We start from the raw sequence: 22,193 nt of genomic DNA, 5'->3' as shown, positions 1-22,193 counted from the left end.
CATTTGTATTACATAGCATTCAGACAAGAAATGACAGTAACATTGAAACATGTTTGACGGCGCAAATCAGAAAGCCCAGAAACAGCCCCAGAATCAGGCATGAGTCATCATACGGAAAGAGTATTCCTTTTTACTATGCACAATCTTGCTAGGATAAGATTGCAGCTACTCTTATAATCCAAGCTAGTCTGTTTAATGTGGCTCAGGAACGTTGCATTACACAAATTCTGTTCTTTCCTCTCACAAAGGAATCCTAATACTCATTCTGAGTGAAACTCATTTGATCCCAGCATGGTCTCTTCACCTAGAACGAGAATGAAAGCCAGCTTTACCTAACTCAAAGCTCCAGTGCTGTAATATATATGAGAAAATAAAACTAAAGAACAGCTTGATAGAAGACAACACCTGCATCGGCACAGAACTGATCCTAGGGAACAGATCCCTAACAGTATCCTAAAAGCATCAGACCAACCAACTATGTCAAGAGGTGCAGTAGCACAGAAAGGGACCTTCAGAATAGGTTCCTAGAAACACCTTCATGAGTCTTTGACAGCATGAGGGTGGGGAGGAAGGGTGAGTATTCAAATACCTATGGTGTGAACTGCAACAAGCTCAAGAGCTTAAAGCAAAACCAACCTACCCACATTGATATGCGTATCAAAGATGTTCAGATTGAAGTCAGAGTTGAACAGATCAGACTGTAAATTCCCAGTTCATTAATTCACGGAGCTGCTGTATTTGTGTAGCTCAGTTATCTACACAACACAGGTGGAGAACACCCCCTTATTTCTTCATTAAGTCAAGCTCCTGCTTAAAAATAGGACACTAGCCACTCAGTCTTATTTTCATACTCAGGAAAGTTTGTTACATCCCATTTTCAGCTGTGTCAACTAATGTTAATATGACTCAGCCCCACTGCAGTGACAGTGGTATGTGAACTTATGCTGCCTATCAGGTTTTCCAAATGAAAATTCAGGAAAGTGGGAAGGGTTCAGAAAGTTTTAACATCACTGAAACACCCAGCAAACTGAGACCTATATATTCCATATATAAGCACAGATTCAAAAAATAGAAGGCGGAAAAAGCAAGACCTACTCGATATTCCCTCATTTAGGCCACTGGGTCAATGCTATCCCTTTTCAGAAACAAAAAGGGAACAACTGTCTGTATTTAGCACATCCATCTCATTTCAGGGAAAAGTATTGGAGAATAAGAATCACTGTTTTCTAGGAGACAAAGCAATGGCAGGACGACTGCCCATATTGTTCTCAAATACGGGCTAACACAACATACAGATTACCTAAACCTCAACTGCTGCACAGAATAATTTGACCTAATCAAACTAAATGTGTCAGCTATGACACTCCGCCTAGAGATTGACAAGATCTACGCACAGCAAAAATGTTCTCATAAATCATGACAACATAAGGAAAGAAAACTGATCTAAGACTCCACATATAACAAACGCACTGAATATTTGCTATAAGATACACCTACGTTGCTAGACAGTTTCAACTCATGCTATTTTTTCTTCAAAACTTCCTCTCCCAAATATCAAACAGGAGGAGAGGACAACACATTCAGTCTTACCATAGATAGAAGAAGTGAGCTTGGGGAAGGGGAAAAGGAAGAGATGATCATAAAGCAAATGTAAGTCTCAAAACTTAGTACCCAAAAAGAATTACTGTACCCCTTCCTCCTGACTTCTGATAAATACATTGAACAGTTACCTGCAAAATACTATGCCTTATCAGCTATTAGCCAGATTCAGCAGTCTCATACATAAACAAGATAAAACGGACAAATACTGAACTAACATCTGGCCAACCTTCACTGCTCAATCCTGTTCCTTTAAATAGAGGTTTAGACCTGCAAAAGCTCTAAACACTTCTATTAGGCAGAAAATCTAATAGCCTTCATCACTGTCATGCAGTAATTATTCACATCATCAGGCACTAGAATCACAGTCATTACTATGCCCATGAAAAAGTGGGCAACAGGACTGCCAGATACTCCAACTATCATAAGTCTCAGTATTATAAAATAATCAGGACCTACTTTTCCCTTGTACTCAAGCTTGGCAATGCAAGTGAATTCACCAGTCCAGATGTCTAGACCCAGGTGGTTGCTATTAGACTATCAAAAACAACTTTACAAAGTCTCATAGCAGCTGAACTCTATGTTAACATAAGCAACAAAAATAAAAGCCAAACCAAAAAAAATCACTAGGTATGTATCCAATTTTCATGAGTGTCATATAGAGACTCTTTTTTTTAATCAAATAAAACATTTGCAAACTTCGTGGTCAATGTGCTTTTCAGAAGTCTTTAATGCACATCTCATTTTCAGGCTTAAACAAAGTCAAGCAATCCTATCTACTTGCACTCTTTTAATTCCTGGAAATACTTTTTCTAAAAGAATACTTTTTCATATGCATTATATCAGTTATATAAAATATCAGGTTTAAACAAAATAGCAAAACAAGCTTATAGAAATCATTTTTCTGTACTTAACCATTAAGGTGTTACTTGGACAGTGAAAAAAAAATCTTAAATTAGATTTTTCAAAGCATTGTGTATACAGAGTGACATGACAGTCTATGAAAACAAGAGGGCTGAATTTATGCCTCAGGAGTTATTGTCTGTTGTAGTAGCACAGGACTGAGCTGAACCAACAACTAAAAATTCTTCTGTTGCGAGTCCTTCAGACTTCCTTGGCATCCTAACACCCAAGTACTTTAGAAATCACTCCATGAGAAATCCGGAGCTCCGGGTGCATATCCAATATGTAAAACAACTCACAGCACAACTGCAAAAGCAACATCCAGGACAGTTCAACTACAACTGCCTTGGCAGAAAATTAATGAGAATTCTAAGTCAATTGCCTAAGTTTTTGTTATAGGAATTGACTCAAACACACAGCTGCATAAAGACTAGCCAGTCTTACCTACTGGCAAGGGGGAGGCACGGCCATTTATTTAGCTTAACACTTCCTTTTGGCCCTTACTATACAATACTTCAAAACGCACCTCTATTCCTGAAAGTCCATTTCCTTTATTGTAACATAACTAAATGGAATTTAGGTACCATAGCTAAGACTACAAATCAAAACATCAGGATCACTTGATGAAGTCAAGCCTTTGTACCCCACTCTAATAGTACCACCACAACACCTACCTACACAAAACTCAATTCCAAACTTTAATCACAATTTTTCAAAATAAACTGTAGCGGGTGCTTGAATGCTTCCATTATGGAAAAAAAAAAAAAAAAAATCATTCATCTCACACAGTCAACTTCAAAGTATCTCTTAGGTGGTCTCCTGGATTTAAATTTCTTTCTTTTGGAAGGAATAACTCTAGGCAAAACCCAACACATTATTTGCATACAATTATTCCGTAATCACCTTATATCTCACTATTATTTTAAGACAGAAATTTCAAAAAGTGAATTTTAAAAGCTTTCAGAATTGTGTTTATCTTTAAATTGTATTAGAAAACCTCTCATCTTAAGCTTCTTACAGTTAAAAAGATGACTAATTATACATCACATGATCATCAGGAATAGTTCACTTGTTGCCAAGAATCACCCTGCACTTGTTAAGAGTTGAGTTAGCTCTTAATGACAGACAGCAGAGTGGTAAATGCAAGTTACTGAATCAAATTACAAGCTCATTAGGTGGAGAAATGCTTTGTTAAATAGACAAAGCAGTGAACTGTCACATATGCCTCCTTACAGAGGCATTATGGAAAGCAACCACACTCTTCCTGGAAGCAGCGTGTTAGACTCAGTAGGTACAACCAGTACGTGAGATACAGCTCAAGAAGTTTGAGGCAGACTGGTCTTATCAGTTGAATCCAGATGCCATTCAGATCTCCTTTCTCTTTTTATAGTTGAAAAAGCTTATGAACAACTTCTCGAAGACACAGAAATGGCGAACTCTCTTTCAGACCAATGCCATCACAGAAAACAGGAAAAAGTAGAAAGTAGTCAAATATTAGCTACTGGCAAACACATTATGAACTAGGAACAATTTTCTACTTTTTAAACTTTTATTTATTAACCTTAGGACCATACAAACCATTTTCAGATGGAAGTAAAATTTTCATACTGATGGTAACATGAACAGCACACACAGCCCCCCGCCCCCCGGTATCCTCAGAAAAAAAAAAAAGCACTCTCAGAAGCCTGAACAAACAGTCAGCTTCAAGGGTGTCCTAAGAGTCACAAGAACAGCCTGCTAACCAAACCTCAGTGAAAGACACCTTTGATACAGCCAATTCTTTATTAATTCTTCTACAGAGGCAATACATTTGGCATAGTAATATCGGCGGGCGAGGGGAATATGTTGTGCTTTACGTCTGTGGAAGCAAGCGGTCCAAGTTCTACCTGACCAAAGCAGGCATGTCCCTTCATAGCCACAGCCAAGAACGTTCCTGTTTCCCCACAATCATTTGCCAAATCCGTAAACTGTAAGAGCAACCACTCCAAGCTTTCCTTTTTATTTCCTAATGTCAGACAGTGGACCAACAAGGCCTCACACTGCGTTAGCATCACGTTTCTTATGAGGGGCACCGTCTCTGTGTCATGTCAGATTTGCTGTGAACGCACAATTGACCTGGTCAGGTGGCAGGGAAAGCCACAGCATACTGAGTTTTGCTGTTATTGGCTCACCCTGCTGAGAAGGATGTCAGGAGGAGGAAGTTCTTTCCCTTTCTCCAGGAGGGATGTTGAAAAGGAAGGAGGAGGATTTCAGTAGTAAGTAGAAGCACTTTTACTTTAAAACAGGAAGCTTGGTCATTTCATTTCTCATCAGGGTTCAACTCTGAAAATACACAGTGTGTATAACAGCTGTGGGTTACCCAATGGTCTCCCCAAAAATCAGTTACATGCGAACAGCATGCTTTCACGTCCCTAACCAGGTGACAGTCTTCTTCCCTCATGGAACTTAATTTTTATCTTTAATTTCCTGCTCTAATTTCTCTCTCCCTCCCTTGGAAACTCTTATGTAAAAAAAACATGGGAGAGTTGAGTTAGGTATGCTATTTACCGCACCCTATCCTCCTCATTCTTTAGATTCCTCTTGGGTGAGATTTCAGCAAGTCAGCCTCTCTACTGTCTTCCACCACCAAGTTTTCTTAATAGACAAGTAAGAGCAAACAAACTCCTCATACTGAAAGATAGAAGAAACCATATTGGCAGAAGCAGAAGATTCTGATTTTTCTCAAGAGAAAAGCAATTCTGATAAGCCATGGTGACACAGAATTGGGATTCCTGCCCGAAATTGTGCAACAGTGGTAAAATATACAGGAAGTACTCCAGGTATGGATGACCTGCATACAAAGAGAGTGAAAGACAAACTTTTTACAGGACATGAATAGGAAACAGCATGATAACATGATGATGAAAATACTCTATTCATAAAGGTACAGTCTGCAAAAGCAATTAGTATATTTTGCCAAAAATATACGCATTATGTACTAGGTAAATTATTTAGCAGTTTAAGTCTTCAGTTTCCATATTAAGAAGACAGACTTTTCCTGACTTCATGTGTTTCCCCTTCTTGACAGAAGCTTCACAAAACAAAAAAAAAGCAGAAAAGAAAAAACCACTCCTAGTTCACATATTTCTCATAATTAAAAAAAAAAAAGATTCAAGGCATCATAATCAGATATTTGATTCTGAGCTGTTGATTTATATCGCAAGTTATTAGCACATTACAAAAAAAAAAAGGATTTGACTAAGGAGTTCATTGCAAAATCCTTCTCCAAAAGAACACTTGACTTCAGGCCACAATGCAGGCAAGCTACTGATAACAAAGAAAAAACAGCCCATTGAAAAACTGTCACAGAATCACTTTTATTCTATGATGATCTTTATATTCAAGGTTCTAGATCTGCACCCTTCCCCCTTGAACGAAACCTTACCAACAAGGAATGACCAGCGCATCCAGTTATCCTTCTCAGGCTAAGGGTAGCAACTGATTATGCCCCAAGGTACGTGAAAGCCCTCAGGCTATGCTCTTCAATTACAAACAGCTGCTTTGCACTTAAAACAGACTTTGAGGAAGTAAAGTTAGTCCAGCTTAGCTGATGGGACTGTAAAATAGTTCTCTCTTGTTCAAAGACTGCTGTGCTTTAAGTCAGGTCTACAGATACAAAGCTGAGGTGGAACTACTCTACTCTGCTTTGCCATCCTATAGCAACAGCCCCCCCCCCCCCAATTCTGCCATAAATACGTATTCTTTTCAGAAAGAGTCATGTTCAGAACTACTTTGCATTACAGGTGACAGGACACACAAAAGCAGCAGTTGCAGAGCAAGTGATACAGATTTATTCATCCACACATGAAGGTCTAATATTAAAGCTTCTGTTTAATGGGGACCACACTAATCGTTTTCTACAGAAAACAGTAGTAATTTTCAGAATGTCTAAGAAAGAACAGAACCTTCCTAATGCCTGCATGATTATCCAAATACCGAAGAACAAAGCCTTACCACTTGTTCACATTCATTAACAAAACACTGAGGAACATTTTGGTGGTATAACTAAAAACACACTAAAGACATTTACTGGATAATAAATCATAAATACAGTTGTAAATTTAAGCATTAAATTATTTCAACAATGTGTCATTTATGAAGTACAGTTTTGATTTGGTTTTAAATACTAATGTACCAACTTAAAACTTACAGCACTAGCCTGCCAAGTACCAGAAGAACATCTTCGCATTCTGTAGTCAAGTAAGGTCGTGCATTAGCAAAGCTTTGGATGGAGATTCGATATACTTCCAAAAAAGGTAAAATATGTTCTGATGCACCCCGACTGCCAGCATACTGAAGTAGTGTCTGAAAGAAAATGAATTATCATTAGAAGTTCTCATAACACACTTTTGTCTAAAAAACAAATATCAATGAGCAGTATCAAGCATATACAGTGGAAGAAATCTGGAAGTGAGAAGTTTTTACTCTGAATTTAAATCTGAGATTTAAAAATGGTGGCTTTTCTCCTCAACAGAAGTTCTCCCTTTTATTTAAAAATATTTTCATTTATTGTGTTATTTTGATAAGGTTATCCAAATTTCTACTGGGGAGTAGGCTAGATGCAAACAGCAGAAATGTGAACTGTTAAGTTAAAAATTCAGGGAGAAGTCCTGCACTCAGCTTCTCTTGTACAACTGCCGTGGAGACAGAACCACATACGCAACACTGGAAAACCACATAGGCAACACTGGAATCTTTACTACTAGCAAGAATGCCGAAAAATAGGCAAGAAGTTCAAGATTAAGAACATTATTCCAGCTGTAGTATTTTAAAGATACATTACCCATACAGCAAATATGAAGCCATTAGAAGGGGATGCAAAACCCAAATCAGACCCTTGCATAGTCATTTTTCAAATGCAAAATTACCCCAGATTTTACCACTTGACCACAGCAATCCTCCATTATCCAAGCACAGTACTGAAGCAGCAATGTAAAGTCTAGCCAGTTTAAGAGAAACCAAAGTAACTTTCAAAAATCAGTGCAGGGACAACAGTAGCACCTCTCAAACTTATTAAAACCTCACTACACTACCATGTTATTTTCCTACAGGTTATAAAGTAATACTGAGAGCAAGCAGGGCACTGAGCTAAGGACACCTTAGCGCTACTGACAGCTTGCTTCACAAGTAACGTCCCTTCTTTGTATGCACGCTCTCCTACAACACCAGACCAGTTATGTTTGTGTTCTTACCAGTTACAATCCCTCTCTCATGTTGCACCCTCCCTAGACCAAACAAGGTACCAATCTTGATTAAGGCCAGCTGCGAAGAAAACAAAAAACAATGAAAGAGACTGTGCTTTATGGAACCCTTAGGGCCACGACTGTATAGAAAAAAAGTTCAGAGTGCCCCACCCTATGATTCAATACAAGCCAAACTGTCCTAAGAGGATGATCAGGTCATATCAGGCTTCAAATTACCTCACTTTAAGTTGGGACTCTGACACAACCGATTTATTTTAACACCTTAAACAAACGATCATATCAGATTATGACTGCAACAAGGACACCACTGAACAAGACCCCAGAATGAGTTTAGCAAACCCAAGTGCGGTCATTATAATGGCCAGAAACTTCTATGACAAAGCCTAACTTCCAACACAGCAAGAATTAAGTGGCCAGCTACACAAAATTTTGTGGATGATCTAGTGTTAGGTCAGTGAGCTAACTATACAATCCTAGTCTTAGAGTTAAAAAAAAAAAAGGGGCAGATATCCACTACACTGGCACAACCATGTGTGATTTATAAGAGAAATTATATGTAGAAATACCATCTGAGAATCAGTAAAAATCAAGAGTGTTTTGTACTCTCCTAGAACTCAGTATCAGTAATATAACTCGTAGGTGAATAAAAGATACAAACTCTCCAAAACCCCACACAATATTAATAAAGACATAAGGAGGGTGGGGTAAGGGAAGATTGGAAGTTTACAGAAGCCATCCTTAAACACAGCACAAACATCACTAGCAGAAGCAATGAATGACTAGTAACTAACCAGTCTAAAGTGCTTCCCTAACAGATTAATGAAAGATTTTGTAATATAACTCCAATTACATACAGCATTAGAAGCATCAAATTACATCGAAAGGCTGTCAAGCTGTAATCCCTAGATACTCAACTGATGACCACCATAGTCATCTGTTTAGTAAACCCAGCAGTAACACTACCATTATAGCGACTACAGAAAGAGAAGTTCAAACACACAGATCTCCGCACTTTCCTAAAAACATCCATTAAAACCACTATTTAAAAAGCCAAATTTAGCACTCAATTATTTTGACAGACACTTAGATCATAAACTATCTAGTCTGTGTAAACCATAAAACATGGTAGAGTATTTCCTAAGAGTAAATAAACTTACTAGAAAACACTGCACCCTTGCTTGAATACAATCCCAGATCTGAGATCAGTCCTGTAGCTAATATGAGCAATTAGTTGAATAGCCATTTATCAGAAACTTATCCCCAAATAGACAAGCAATGATAGTTTCAGTATATAAGACAGATTCAAGGTAAGAGACTTATTAATAACTTGAACTTCAAAGATACGTAGTTTTGAACATTATTGTGCTATTAGTATCAGCACACTGACGAATAAGCAAGGCACAGTAACTGTATTACAGAGGCTCTTAAAAGCCCTTCTGCTATTTCACAAGCAATGCAAGCAGAAGTTTTAGCAGTCCACTACAGACTTTTCCTGGCAGTCTATATACAGGATGAAATCAGACAATTTTTAACTTGTTAGAAATACATAATCCACATGCTTAATGAACAGTCAAGTAACAATTTTATAAGCAATTACTACCTTACAGTCTAATTACCTGAAAAGGATATCCAAATCTTTTAAGGCTGGTTAGCACACATCCACTTAGACCTTATTTCATCCTCCTGCAACTACAGTAACACATCTAATTGTTGAGTGGAGTGAGAAGAGCAGAGGCCACACACATCCACCTACTCTGTAATCTATAGACCAGCTTGGGTCCTGACCAGCGCACAGACGCTCATGTCCTGCAATGCTGGAATACCTGCTTAGCTGCATTTCTTCTGAAGCTTCAGTTCTTTGCTCAGAACCAATTTAAACATGTCCAAGCTGCTTGACCCGTTATTACAGCTTTAAGTCTCTGTTTAAGAAAAAACTTCCACCTCTTCTTAAACATACCCAATTGCAACTGACAGTCCTCAACCACGTTACCTTTTCAGAAAGCCAAGAGGTGCTGGGTCTTGGCAGACAGGGTGCTCTGATGTCCTACAACCTCTGCTTCACTGATAACTGTTCTTCGTACTTACGACAGTGCAGCCTCACACACACGCTCACTCTGCTTGTTCTAGTTAGCTGAGCTCCTCAACAGACATGTTTGTCCTAAGGTGACTATGCAAAGCATTCACGCTTGTACAATATAAAGTTGCAGACTTAAACCACTGTTTAGGCGTCATGACGGACTTTGTTGTGTTATCCTGGACACCTATGTTACTTCCCTGCTCAAAAGTAGGGATCTTCAAGGAAATCGCGCCATCCAGCATTGCTCCCAGGAGGAGCTACTGCAAAGCTGCACATGTCAGCACAAGTTTACATTTAGTAAAACCCAGCACCCAGACAGCTCAAAGCATCGGAAAGCTACTGATTTGGTTCACCGTTTGTTGTGTCCCAACTGCCTCCATAACTTCCACAGCAAAACAGAGCACTTTTCAGGACCATGCCACAGAGGTACACACAGGATGGCAAATCCATCGCTGCCCTAAAACATTTCAGCTACCCTCATTGCAGCTACTTCCCAAGATCATATTTAAGCCCAGTTAAATTCAGCTTCTCTCTAGGCACGTTCTGTTGAAGCTTAATAAGCTCATGACAAGATACCAGTGGGACCCTCCAAGTTGTCAATACAAAATTAAGTTGAGCTCCTTAAGTTTCACCTAGGGGCAGACCTTAAGTTATTTTAAAGTTTTATCACTGAAACTCTGTGCAACATTCACAAACATCCCCATTCAGAAGCAGAAACTAAGATGTAAAATTATATCCTAACCACAGCGGTTTGACTGCGCAATGACATCACAAATTCATACTCCACTGAAGTCGCTGCAAGACAGACTAGCGATCTCATGTTTCCCACTGCATCTCTTGGTGTACAGTCATGACAATCAGAAATGTCCCAAACTGATGGCATCCCAAGACAGATTTTTTTCATTTTTATCCATACTATATCTATCACAGTGTTCTAAAACAAGACTAACATTTAATAACAGCACAAAGACCTAAAGAGGTCCAAATTTTTTGTGGGACAGGGTTTAGGGGTTTTGTTTGTTAGGCAACAGAACTGTCTTCCATCAAATTCCATTGATCAAGTACCTTTAAAGCTTTATCTGAACCAAACTAATCCAGGCAACCGGATGTCCACACATACTGATCATCTTGATAACCTCTACAAAGTGTTAGCTACAAGTTTATTTCAATGTTCTGATGCAATAAATGCCACTGGAAACAATTTTAACAAAACCTGAAACATCGAGAAAGTCACATTATACTGGGCTCCGTATAACAGCAAGGTCACAGATCATAACACTGTGCTTAACTCAGGACATACACAGCAGCATGCAGCAGAGCCAGCATCCTGCAGTTTGAAAAGCAAGAGTTTTGAAACCTAACAAACGAACTCCTTCTGTTGTTTCAATAAGTGATGACCTACACATCCTCCCAGAGCAGTATGGCAAAGCACATAACCCGTGGATGTAAAATGGAAGATTCTGAAGGGTAATAGCAGTTATCTAACATCACTTATCTGTAATATCACCAGAAGGATTTTTTTGGGTCATTTGGCATCCGAATTTGCCATTTGCCATTCAAACACAGTAGCTGTATCAGCTGAGGTAGCTTGTAAACCAGATTTTTAAGTTTTTATTTTAGAAATCACTGTCTCTTCAGATTCAACATGGATGGTTCTCCAACCCAGCAAACTAACAATTATTCGCTCAGACCTCACTGTAAATGATGCTGGGGGGGAAGCAAAAACTAATTAACCATCGAAAGAGTTTATTTAAGAATAAATTATCTCCATGGCTGCAACCCCAATCAAATTCAGCTCTTCTGCTGCAAGTCCGTGGCTCAATTCAGAAACTGCTGATCCTTAGCCTGAGTTGCGTTAAGCAAGCATTCAACCAGGATCACCGGACCACAGAAGCTCATTCAGTGACTTCAGGCCTTCACAAACCAGCAAGCATTGGTCATTCCACCTCTCACATCTCAATCACAGTTTTGAGCCCCAGGCAGGTGAAAAACAGAGAAGCGGAGGTCTAGGAACCGAGCCGAGACCACACCGAGGAAAGGCGGCGTGGCCCGTTCGCCCCCGAGAATCTCCCAAGCGCTGCCAGCTGCCCAAGCCGGAGGCCCTGCCGGAGCCCAAAAGCGAGCGGCTCCCCCGGAGTAACGGGCCCAGCACGCGGCTGGCAGCGGAACGCCCACGGGGACGCTCCTCCGGCCGGGCGCACCCGGCCCCGCTCGGCAGCGCCGCCGCCAGCCCCGCGCCGCGGCAGCGCTGGAGGAGCGAGCGGAGTCCCCGGAACGGCAGCCCTTCGCCGCTGGCAGCGCTGGGCGCGCACCGCGGCGGCGGAGCCGCGGCGGGGGGGAGAGGGAAGGGGGGAAGGCCCGCCGGGCGCGCCCGGGCCCCGGCCCCGCCGCCCGGCCCCCGGCCTGCAGCCCGCCCCGCGGCCCACCCCTGCCCGGCCCTACCTGGCAGAAGCCCCGGCAGTAGGCCCGGGACGAAGCCTCCGACACCTCCTGCTCGCGCAGCTCCGTCTGCAGCTGCCAGAGGCGGGCGCGGAGCGCCGCCACCAGCCGCTGCATCTCGGGCCGCGGAGCCGCCTCGGCCTCAGCGTCCGCCATCTGCACCCGGCCCCACTGCGCGTAGGCAAGGATCACGTGACTCGCAGCCGCTGACCTCATCGTCCCGGGACGACGTCACGTGACACGCACGTGACACGGCGCGCCCGTCGCTGTCCACGCGACCCGCCATCTGGGGAAGCCCGCGGACGCCTCCCGTCGAGCGGCGTCACATGAGGCGGCGGGAGCCCGCCGCAAGCGCATGTCTGTCCTGCGGGGAGGAGGGGCCGGGGCCGCGCCCGCGCCCGCGCCCGTCTGTCCGTCCCCCCCTTCGGCCGCCTGCCTCCGGTCGGCCGCGAGCTCCGCCCGCTTCAGCGCGCCTGTGTCGGGGCCCGCCCGGCGAGAGGCGGCCTGCGCGGGCGGGGCGCGTAGGAGCGCTGCCGGCGGGGCGGGCAGGGCGCGGGCGGGTCCCTCCGCCTGCTCGAGTGGAGTTTCGCGGAGCTTCTCCCCGGGTGCTGCCCCATCCCTCGCTACGGCGCGGAACCGCAGGCCCGGCCCGGTGGGAGCTGGTGCCGGTGTTCCTCCGGCGCGTTGGGTGAAGGATACCGAGAGGGGCTGGCGGATTTCGGCCCGTTGCTGGTCCCGGGACTGGCACCGATAGGTAGTCACGTGGTGTAACGGTGATGGCCGCGCAAGATGACCTGAAAGGCGATGGCGGACACCGGGGAGAGTCAGCTTTTTAACTTAGATTGCGTTTATTTCAATCTTTTGTTTAAAAGCCCGTTGTTGAAAGCAGAACGTTCGTGACTTCAGGAAAGCCCTGGAGGGCCCGACGCCCAGCCGAACGCAGGAACCGGGAGAACGGTAAATAGCTTCGCCGGGAGCCTGCAACTTGCAGCATGTCACATGACGTAGGATGGTGCGCCCGCGCCCAGGAAGCTCTGTAGCGCGTTGCCGCGGAGCCCTCTGGCTGCCAAGTTGTCCCGGCAGGGTGAAAGCCCGGGAGGGCGAGCCCAGCCGTAGGGGCCGTGAGGCCTCACGGGAAGCGATCCGTGCTCTCACCAGCTCTGACTGCGAAGGGAATCCCTGAAGTCCACCCGGAAGTAGAGGCTGAAATGGTACACGGTTGTCTGCAGCTCCCAGGCCACAATCTGCTGAGGGGCATTTCGGCATCCTTCGTTTGTCTTGTTTAGGCAGGACGAGAGGTGAGTCCTAGCTCTTTCTGCAGGAGAAAAAAAAAAAAAAAAAAAAAAAAAAAAAAAAAAAAAGACACCCACAATCAAAAACCACAAACAAAACATTTTCCTTTTGTTTTGGTCTGGGTAGCTCAAAGGTGTGTTATTTTTGATTTGAGAATTTAGGTCGGGGGACCCCTAGCTTGCTTATGAGTGTATGATTGGGGTTTCTGCCCTCCAGTGAGATGGGAATCTCCCTTTTTTGATTTTCATACTCTGCCTAATTGGGTGTGAACAGTGGCAGTGAAACATATCTCTGTCCACCTGGTAAGAATTACCTCTTTTTTTCCACCTCAGTCTCTACAAGGCAAATGAGAAAGGAGGATTGGAGAAGTCAGGAAGACCTGGGGTGAATTAACATAGAACCATTTGGGAAGCTTTCCCTAGTTGCGAACAAGTTGTGTGATTCCAGCTCATAGCCTCGTGGTACGAAGCAAGTGGAGTGCTCTAACGTTTGGAGAAGTGGGTGAAAACTAAGAGATGGGTTAGGAATAGCAGAACTATTCTGCCGCAGGTTTTAAGCTGAAGGGGAGCCTTGAGAGGTGTCCTGGGAAGGAGAGAAGACATGTAAAATAAGAACCTGGATCTCCTGGGCCACGGTTCTGCCCATGAGCTTTTTGCATATCCCCATTATTCTCCTGCAAGTTAAATGGTTCCGTAGTTTTGCTGGTGGGAAAGATTATCTCCTAGGTACCAGTCTGGATTGCATGATAACAGTCTTAAGTATGAGAAATCTGCTGCTGGGGTGGGGCCAGTTTATTGTTCCTCCTTCAGAATGGACCCTTCCCCCTTTCCAACATCTGGGAAAGTCCCCTCCTTCTACAAGACATTATATGGGGCTGGGAATAAAAGAAAAAACTTTTAACCACTAGGATGGCCAAGCAATGGAGGAGGGTACTGAAAAAGCCTGTGCAGTCTCTGCTCTTAGAGTTGTCCAAGACAGGACTGGGTAAAGCCCTGAACAGCCTCACCTGACCTCACCTCATTTTATATGTGTTTGTACACCTTCATACGTATATGTTAGTTATACGTATTTAAAAGTGTACATATATATGTATAAATAAAATAGATGTTTATACTTACGTATGTGTATGTATGAGAGCCGTTGAAGCAGTTGGAAGATAAACCTTTCCCTTTAGCCCTGGAGAAACATTAACGGCCCTTAGGGCCAGGACATTGTCCTTAGGCCGTGGTCTGTCCCACAGGGGGTACCTGGGTTTAACAACTCCTTGCCACTGGTTACCAGCTGGAGTCCAACCTTTTTGTTTACGCGCACTTCTTATAATATAGCTACATATATATATACGCATAAAAAGGTATAAAAGGTTTTCTTGGTGGTTGGTTTTTTTTTTTTAATAGAATGGAATTGATTGTAAATTTTAAATTTTCTCTGAAAGAAAATTACATAAAAATGTGGCTTCATTGGCCATATTTTCTACAAGTCTGCCACAGAAGGTTTAACAGGTCTGGGGTCAGTGTACATTGAAGAGGGAGCAGGAGCACAGGACAAAAAATTCCTGCAAGACAAATCAAGGGACCCCTGCTCCGCTCTTGCTCATCCAGAGGGGAGACTTATCTCTGACTGACCAAGAGGCCCAACCAATCTCCCTCTTCACTCCTCCTCTGCTAACAGCAGTCTTTGTCCTAGCTAGTCATATGTGTTTCACTGGCATGATGTGGTGGCAGGAAAAACCTGTACGAATTTACAGACTTTTTAGAATTATTCTCGCTTTAACTTCAGTCTGTTATACCACAACTAGAATTTCAGTTCTCTGTTTCTGTCGTCAGTCAGGGATATTTAGCTTCAAAAAGCAGGTGGTCAAGTGGGGAGAAAAGCAGATATGCACATATGGACTGAGGCACAGAGTACCACAACAAAGTCTCTCAAAATCAGCTGAAGAGTCAGGAATCTGTATGCAATGCAGAGAGCTGCTGTCAGGGTTGGACGTCTCAGTAGTTATCCAGTAACACTAATGGCCTGCTGCTGGAAAGTTGCCTAACTCAACTCCCCTACACAGGAAAAGCCAAAGTATAAAATACCATTTGTTTGAATGATGTTTCCATTTTAGATTGCTTTCTGCCTCTTTTGCCATTTCTCTCTTTCGTCCATTCCTTTCTTCTGTATATCTGCAGGCACAGAAGCCCAGAAGTTTCTTTGCTGCTCCTGCCAATAATGGTGGCACGTTCCCTGGACAGCCACAGGAATGCAACAGCTGCAGTGTGAGTCTCAGATCTTTTTTTTTTTTTTCGTCCTGAGGGATAACTAATTCTCATTCTCTCTTTGCCATTCTCTTTGGGTATTTCTGTCAGCAATGTTTTGCCCTCAAGGCACAACTGAAAGGCCCTCCTGCTTTGACCAATGAGCTGAATGATCAGTGGTCTAAAAAGAAATTGCCCTTATTCTACCACATAAAAGCCTGCAAATAACATTTCTAGTGTAAACAATGCCCAAAGAAAGTGTTCTAACATGTTTCATGAGACCACAGCTGTGAAAGTTTTACTCTGTACCTGTGGCCGTCCTCTGGACCATCTCTAACAGGTCTGTGTCTGTCTTGTACTCGAGAGCCCAGAGCTGAAGGCAGTACTACAGGTGGGGTCTCATGAGAGCAGAGTGGAGGGGGAGAATCACCTCTCTTGACCTGCTGGCCACGCTTCTTTTGATGCAGCCCAGGATATGGTTGGCTTTCTGGGCTGTGGGCACACATTGCTGGGTCATGTCCAATTTCTTGCCCACCAGAACCCCCAAGTCCTCCTGTGCAGGGCTGCTCTCAATCCATTTGTCCTCCAGTCTGTACTGATACTGGGGACTGCCCTGACCCAGGTGCAGGACCTTGCACTTGGCCTTGCTGAACTTCATGAGGTTTGCTCGGGCCCACTCCTTAAGCCTGTCAAGGTCGCTGTCATGGATGAGTGTTTTAGATCACTTGGAGGATTTGTACAAGTGCAACTTAACAGAGTTAGATGTCAAGGTTCACTCTATTACTTACTGCATGGAGGAAATACACGAGGGGAAGTAGAGTTAGAATAGATTTGGAATGAATTACACAGAGACTGGAGATGCAGAAAGGTGAGGGAGACCCTCCTGTTGAGTCATGAGGTTCAGAATGGACCCCCTTGCTTTCTAAACTCCTTCTCAGGACTCTAGATGTGGCTAGATCCACTCCTAGTCCCAGACTTGGTCAATGGTTTATGGCTAATAGGTTATTTGTGTTTATGGCTGAAGGGTTATGTGTGTTCACTTAATCTTCTATATCAGTTAGCTAAGATTTCAAAGTTTCAGCGTGCTTATTCCCAATTCACTTAGCTTCCGTCCGGGTGTCTGGTGGTAGTTCACTCTGAAGTTTGAACCCTACACTTCCTGAAACAAACTCTCAGCCATCAGATTTTATAAAAATAAATAATTTAATAGAGTGGTACAGCAGCAGGGTCAGCTCATGCTGGGTGCCTCTGGAGAGGGGGTCCCACAAAAAGGAACCCAAACAAAGAAATCCCTGGGCAATTTTACCCTTACAGACTATTCATTCCCCCCCTCTCATGCACTCTTCATGTGCCCTTTGATCTGAAAGTGATTCTGGTCTGACATCTTCTGACTCCTTGTTGAGTTTCTTCATTGTCTCCAGACAGGCCTAGTCTAGTTGAAGCTGCTGTTGATGGTTGTAGCCTTGAAGCCTCCTTGTCCTCTGATTTACACTGTTTTTGGAGGCCCTGTTTTGACTAAGTAGGTACACATTCAGAAAATCTAAGTGGACATTTACAGCTTGCAGCCTAAGGCTTCATCAAATCTAGCTACTCATGCTAAGTCAGTAAAGCTAAGCAAACAGTATGCTAAATCAAACAACACCATAACTCTTAAGTGATTAATTCTATTTAAAATTTACTTATTTAAGCTAAATGACTCATATCTCTTAACACCAAGAGGTGTCCCTGCTCCAGGGGAAAGTTGCCTGATGTGCAGTCCAGTTGCCATCCAGGAAGAATTCAAATTGGGCTCATCCAGTGATCTGTCACTGGTAGAAGATCTTGCTGCTTCGAGGAGCAACCGTGAGAGATGTCCTACCTCAAGGGGAGATCACCGCCATTCAGCCATGCTGCCTAGCAGGTAGAGCTCAGAGAAGGCTCACGTAGGCTGTCATTATTTATGGGATAAAGTGGTTGGTTCACAGTCAAATTGCATATAGTGGGAGAGGTATGCATGAGACTCCTTGTACCCACAACTGTCTTTTCTCTACTCCTTTGTTGGTTTCCTAGAGGAGTTCTTGGCCCTGCTGTGGCTCGTGCATTCGCCTTCTTTGGAGCCTGTACCAAACTGCTGCTGGTTTGGTTAAGAGGGATTGAGTGTATCCACCACAGTCGTCCTGGATGACATCCCTTCCCTCTTGCGTATCGACTGCACCACTGAGCTTGGTGTCATCTGCAGTCTTCCTGAGGGTGCACTCAGTCCCACTATCTATGTTACTGATGAAGGTATTAAATAATACTGGTTGCAGTACAGATCCTTGAGGGACATCACTCATTACTAGCTGGACATTGAGCCATTGACTGTAGCTTTGGACATGGCCATTCAACCAGTTCCTTATCTTCTAACAGTTCACACGTCAAACCTGTATCTTTCCAATTTCGTGTCAAGAATGCTGTGTGAGACCATGTCAAAGGCCTTACAGAAGTCCAGGTAGATGACATACATAGCTCTTCTCTTGTTCACTTTTGTAGTCACTCCATTACAGAAGGCCACTAGATTAGTCAGGCATGATTTGCCCTTGGTTGGCCATGTTGTCTGTCTCCAATCACCCCCCTGTCTTCCATGGGTTTTGATATATCTTCCAGGAGAATCTGTTCATGATCTTAGTGGACACAGAGGTGTCTGGTCGGTAGTTCCCAGGGTCCTCCTTTCTACCCTTTTTGAAAATGGGTGTGATGTTTCCCTTTTTCAGGTCACTGGGGACTTGACCTCACTGCCACAGCTTTTCAAATATGGTGTAGAGTGGCCTGGCAGCTACATCAGCCAATTCTCTCAGGACTCTGGGATGCATCTTGTCAGCTCCCATGGACTTATGTATGTTCACAATCCTCAGGTAGTCTCAAACCTGATCTTCACTTACGATGTTGTTCCCCCCAGTCCCTGCCTTGGAGGGCTTGAGAGATGTGGGAAGAGCGATTACCATTGAAAACTGAGGCCAAAACATTGTTGTGTACCTCAGCCTTCTCCAAGTCAGTTATCACTGGTTCTCTTGTCTTATTTATCGAGGGGTGGTGGTGTTAAAATTTCTTTAGTCTTCCTTTTCTGACCAATGTACCTGTAGAAGCCCTTATTATTATTATTCACATCCCTCGCTAAATACAGCTCCAACTGTGCCTTAGCTTTCCTGATCCGCTCCCTACTCATCTGGGCAGCGTTCCTATATTCTTGCCAGGATACATGTCCCTGGTTCCACTGCCTGTGCATGTCCTTCTTACGCTTTTGTTTGACCAGGAGGTCCTTACTCAGCCATGCTGATCTCCTGTCTTCCTTTCCTGATTTCTTACACCTGGGAATCAAGAGCTGTGGTACTCTAAGAAAAATGACCTTAAAGAGCTGCCAGCTCTGTTCAGCTCCTTTATCCCTGATGGCATTTTCCCAGCAGTCCCATCCCCAATTAAACAACTGAAAGTTTGCTCTCCTAAAATTCAGGGCCCCGACTCTACTCTTCACCTGGCCCGTATCCTTCACGATTGTGAATTCCACTAGGGTATGATCTCTGCAGCCCAGGCTGACACCAATCTTGGCATCTCTAATTAGAGTATCCATGTTGGTAAGCAACAGGTCTAATAATGCTTCTTCTCTGGTCGGGCTGTCTATCACCTGGATTAAATTATCCTTGACACACTCCGAGAGTCTCCTGGACTGCTTAAAGCTTGCTGTGCTGCTTTTTCAGCAGATGTCAGGGTGATTTAAGTCCCCCAGCAGGATCAGAGCCTGTGAGCATGATGCTTCCTGTAGTTGAAGTCAGGCTTCCCTTGATGGGATGGCCTGGAGTAAACACCAGCCACAAGGTTTCCTTTGTTGACTTGGAATGTACTGTACAACGTACCTGTCCAGCTCTCAGGCATCCTTCACAAACAGGGTATGCCAGCTGGAGTCAGTCTTCAGGTGTTTTCCTGCCCTGGGGAGCTGCTGGAACATGGTGGTGATCTGGAAGTACAGAAGGAGATGAGTTCTTATGAGTATGTGATGAGTTTGTTGTCCATGTTGTCCATGTGCCTCCTTCTGCTGCAGGAGAATTAGGTGGTGTGTTATCAACACCTTTCTAGCTACAAAGTGCAGCACTATGAAGGCTGCTATTAGGAAAATTAACTCCATCCCAGCCAGATGCAATACACTCAGACCAGGGCCCTCTCCTTAAGAAACAAGGATAGGTACACTAAATGTAAAAGGAATGAGAAAAAGTATGATCCCAAGTCTCTGAAATGATTGTTTGCAGTTAGTCAGCAAACAGATTTGTGCACTGGAAGCACGATCAGCAGAAAAATGAACTCAACATGGGAGTCTCATAAAAAGCTTTGACACATTTCCCACCCAACATGAAAATGCCATTGTGCCCACTGCTTTTTGACAGGTGATAATGACCTAATGAGTTAATATGGACTTTTTGTGAAGGGGAAACTTCTCCCTCACACAAATACAAGAACATGGTGCCACCCTACACCACTCCTACAATAATCTCGCTTCACAGGAAGCTCTGCTCCATTTGGCCTGATTCCTTCTTCCTTGAGGGTGGGCTGTACATGAACTTGAGACAGGGAGAGGAAGTCTCCTTAGGTCAATGAGTCAGAGAATTCCATGAAAGGGTGAAACAAGATAAACTGTCCATTAGGTAGCTGAAGACAGCAGTATGATACTCCCCCAAGGCCCTCTCTTCTGAAGACAAAACAAACCCAGATCTCCCAGCATCACCTTGAACATCACATATTCTTGAACATCACAAGATGAAAGGAGAGAGCTCATCAGAACAGAAACCTGGGGACAGCATGCAAAAGGAGAGAGCTCATCAGAACAGAAACCTGGGGACAGCATGCAGATCTGCTCTAGCCTGCTGTGAAACTGTCTGAGGCAGCAATCTGGTTTCTCTCACAGCCACGTCTCTGAAAGGCCCTTGCAGCTTTCCCTCACAATGCATCTGATGGCCTAACAGAGTACCTTTCACAGTTAATGGTCGCACAACGGGAACATGTTCTCCTGTAAAAGCCAATTCTTCACCAGCCAAGGAGGAAGACAAGGATGCTTAACACAGAATTACCAAGGGAATTTATTCTCTTATTATAGCTATGTGCATAGTGGTGCCCCAGCCTCATGCATGGGGGACCCTGAGACAGAGGAAAGCATTTATAAATGTTGCGGTACGGTTGTGTGGACTTACCAAATCATTCGTGTTAAGGGGTGGGCTCATCAGTTACTATTGCTCATGTAATCACATGTGCTTGTCCCATGCAGGTGGTGTGAACGTATGGTCAGTGGTGTGTTCGCCTTCAGTGCTCTAAACTGATGTCCCGTGCAAGTGGGGGAGTTTATCCTCGATTCTGGTCGGTTGCGGTTCTGGCCGTGGTTATACGCCTGGTTTCACTGAAGGGTAAATCTTCTGTTGTTTTGTTGTTGGTATGGGGTGTTCTCAGCCAGGAAGAGCTGGCTTAGGTTGGGTCTTCAGATCACATCCACCCCGAGGTAAAAGCTCGTAATCTCAGGTAGCGTTCATTCTGGTAAGCATACCAAAGAGCCCAACAAGAAGGATGTAACAGCTATTCTGACACATGTGTAACAACATTTTTACGAGTTCGTACAAAATGAAGCAATATACAGGTTAGGCTGCACAAAAGGGGTTAGGAAATGCGAAAGTTAAGAGGGGTCACAGTTCTTAAGTGCTGTTTTTGCATGGCAGTTACATGGCTTACACCATTTTACAATACTATTTTCATTATCTTTTATAATTGACCCTTTTGCTTCCTTAAGTTCATCGTGTAGCAGATCGTACTCTAATTACATTTTGCAATGCCAGGCACTTCAGGATTCCTTTTTGACCCGGTTGTGCTGCTGATGTGCAGTGCATTTCAGCAGTGAGTCAGAAAAGCTTTCTCTTAAGACGTTGTATTTCACACATGTCAGTCCTGGGTGAAATCTAGCTGCCCTTGTGTCCTTGGTTTCAGCTGGGATAGAATTATTTTTCTTCCTAGTAGCTGGTACAGTGCTGTGTTTTGGATTTAGAATAATGTTGATAACACGCTGATGTTTTAGTTATTGCTAAGTAGTGCTTACCCTAAGTTAAGGACTTTTCAGTTTCCCGTGCTCTGCCAGCAAGCAAGTGCATCAGAAGCTGGGAGGGAGCGTGGCTGGGACAGCTAACCGGAACTAGCCAAAGGGATGTTCCATACCATGGAATGTCATGCTCAGTATGTAAGCTGGGGGGAGTTGGCCGGGGGAGTAGGTAGTTGCTCAGGCACCTGTCAGTGGGTGGTAAGCAATTGTCTTGTGCATCACTTGTCTTTTCTTGGGTTTTGTTTCTCTTTCTTTTTGTTACATTAATTTTCATTACAACTAATATTATTATTGCTATTATATTTTATTTTAGTTTAGTT

At 43.7% G+C, this 22,193-nt stretch overlaps 1 protein-coding gene and 1 long non-coding RNA gene across 4 annotated transcripts in view; one reads left to right on the top strand and one right to left on the bottom strand.

Moving 5' to 3' along the window:
* Positions 1 to 12,477, bottom strand: part of RLF (RLF zinc finger) — a 53,663-nt gene extending 41,186 nt beyond the window's left edge. Inside the window, exons 1-2 of the mRNA XM_086479329.1 lie at positions 12,265 to 12,477; positions 6,692 to 6,846 (exon numbers count right to left, since the gene is read on the bottom strand). Of these exons, the coding sequence (XP_086335455.1) occupies positions 6,692 to 6,846; positions 12,265 to 12,477 (368 nt within the window). The remainder of the gene's footprint in view (positions 1 to 6,691; positions 6,847 to 12,264) is intronic.
* Positions 12,478 to 12,977: 500 nt separating this feature from the next.
* Positions 12,978 to 22,193, top strand: part of LOC147413170 (uncharacterized) — a 29,211-nt gene continuing 19,995 nt past the window's right edge. For 2 of the 3 annotated variants that reach the window (XR_015184058.1, XR_015184056.1), the window contains exons 1-3: positions 12,978 to 13,559; positions 15,723 to 15,809; positions 21,058 to 21,193. This is a non-coding gene — a long non-coding RNA (uncharacterized LOC147413170). The remainder of the gene's footprint in view (positions 13,560 to 15,722; positions 15,810 to 21,057; positions 21,194 to 22,193) is intronic. The other variant, XR_015184057.1, reaches the window with a different exon arrangement.

Source organism: Leptosomus discolor, chromosome Z (genome assembly GCF_034619465.1).
Source record: "Leptosomus discolor isolate bLepDis1 chromosome Z, bLepDis1.hap2, whole genome shotgun sequence".
NCBI classification, from domain to species: Eukaryota; Metazoa; Chordata; class Aves; order Leptosomiformes; family Leptosomidae; genus Leptosomus; species Leptosomus discolor.
Note: the sequence above shows the minus strand (reverse complement) of the source record. Positions and strands in the feature narration are given on the sequence as shown.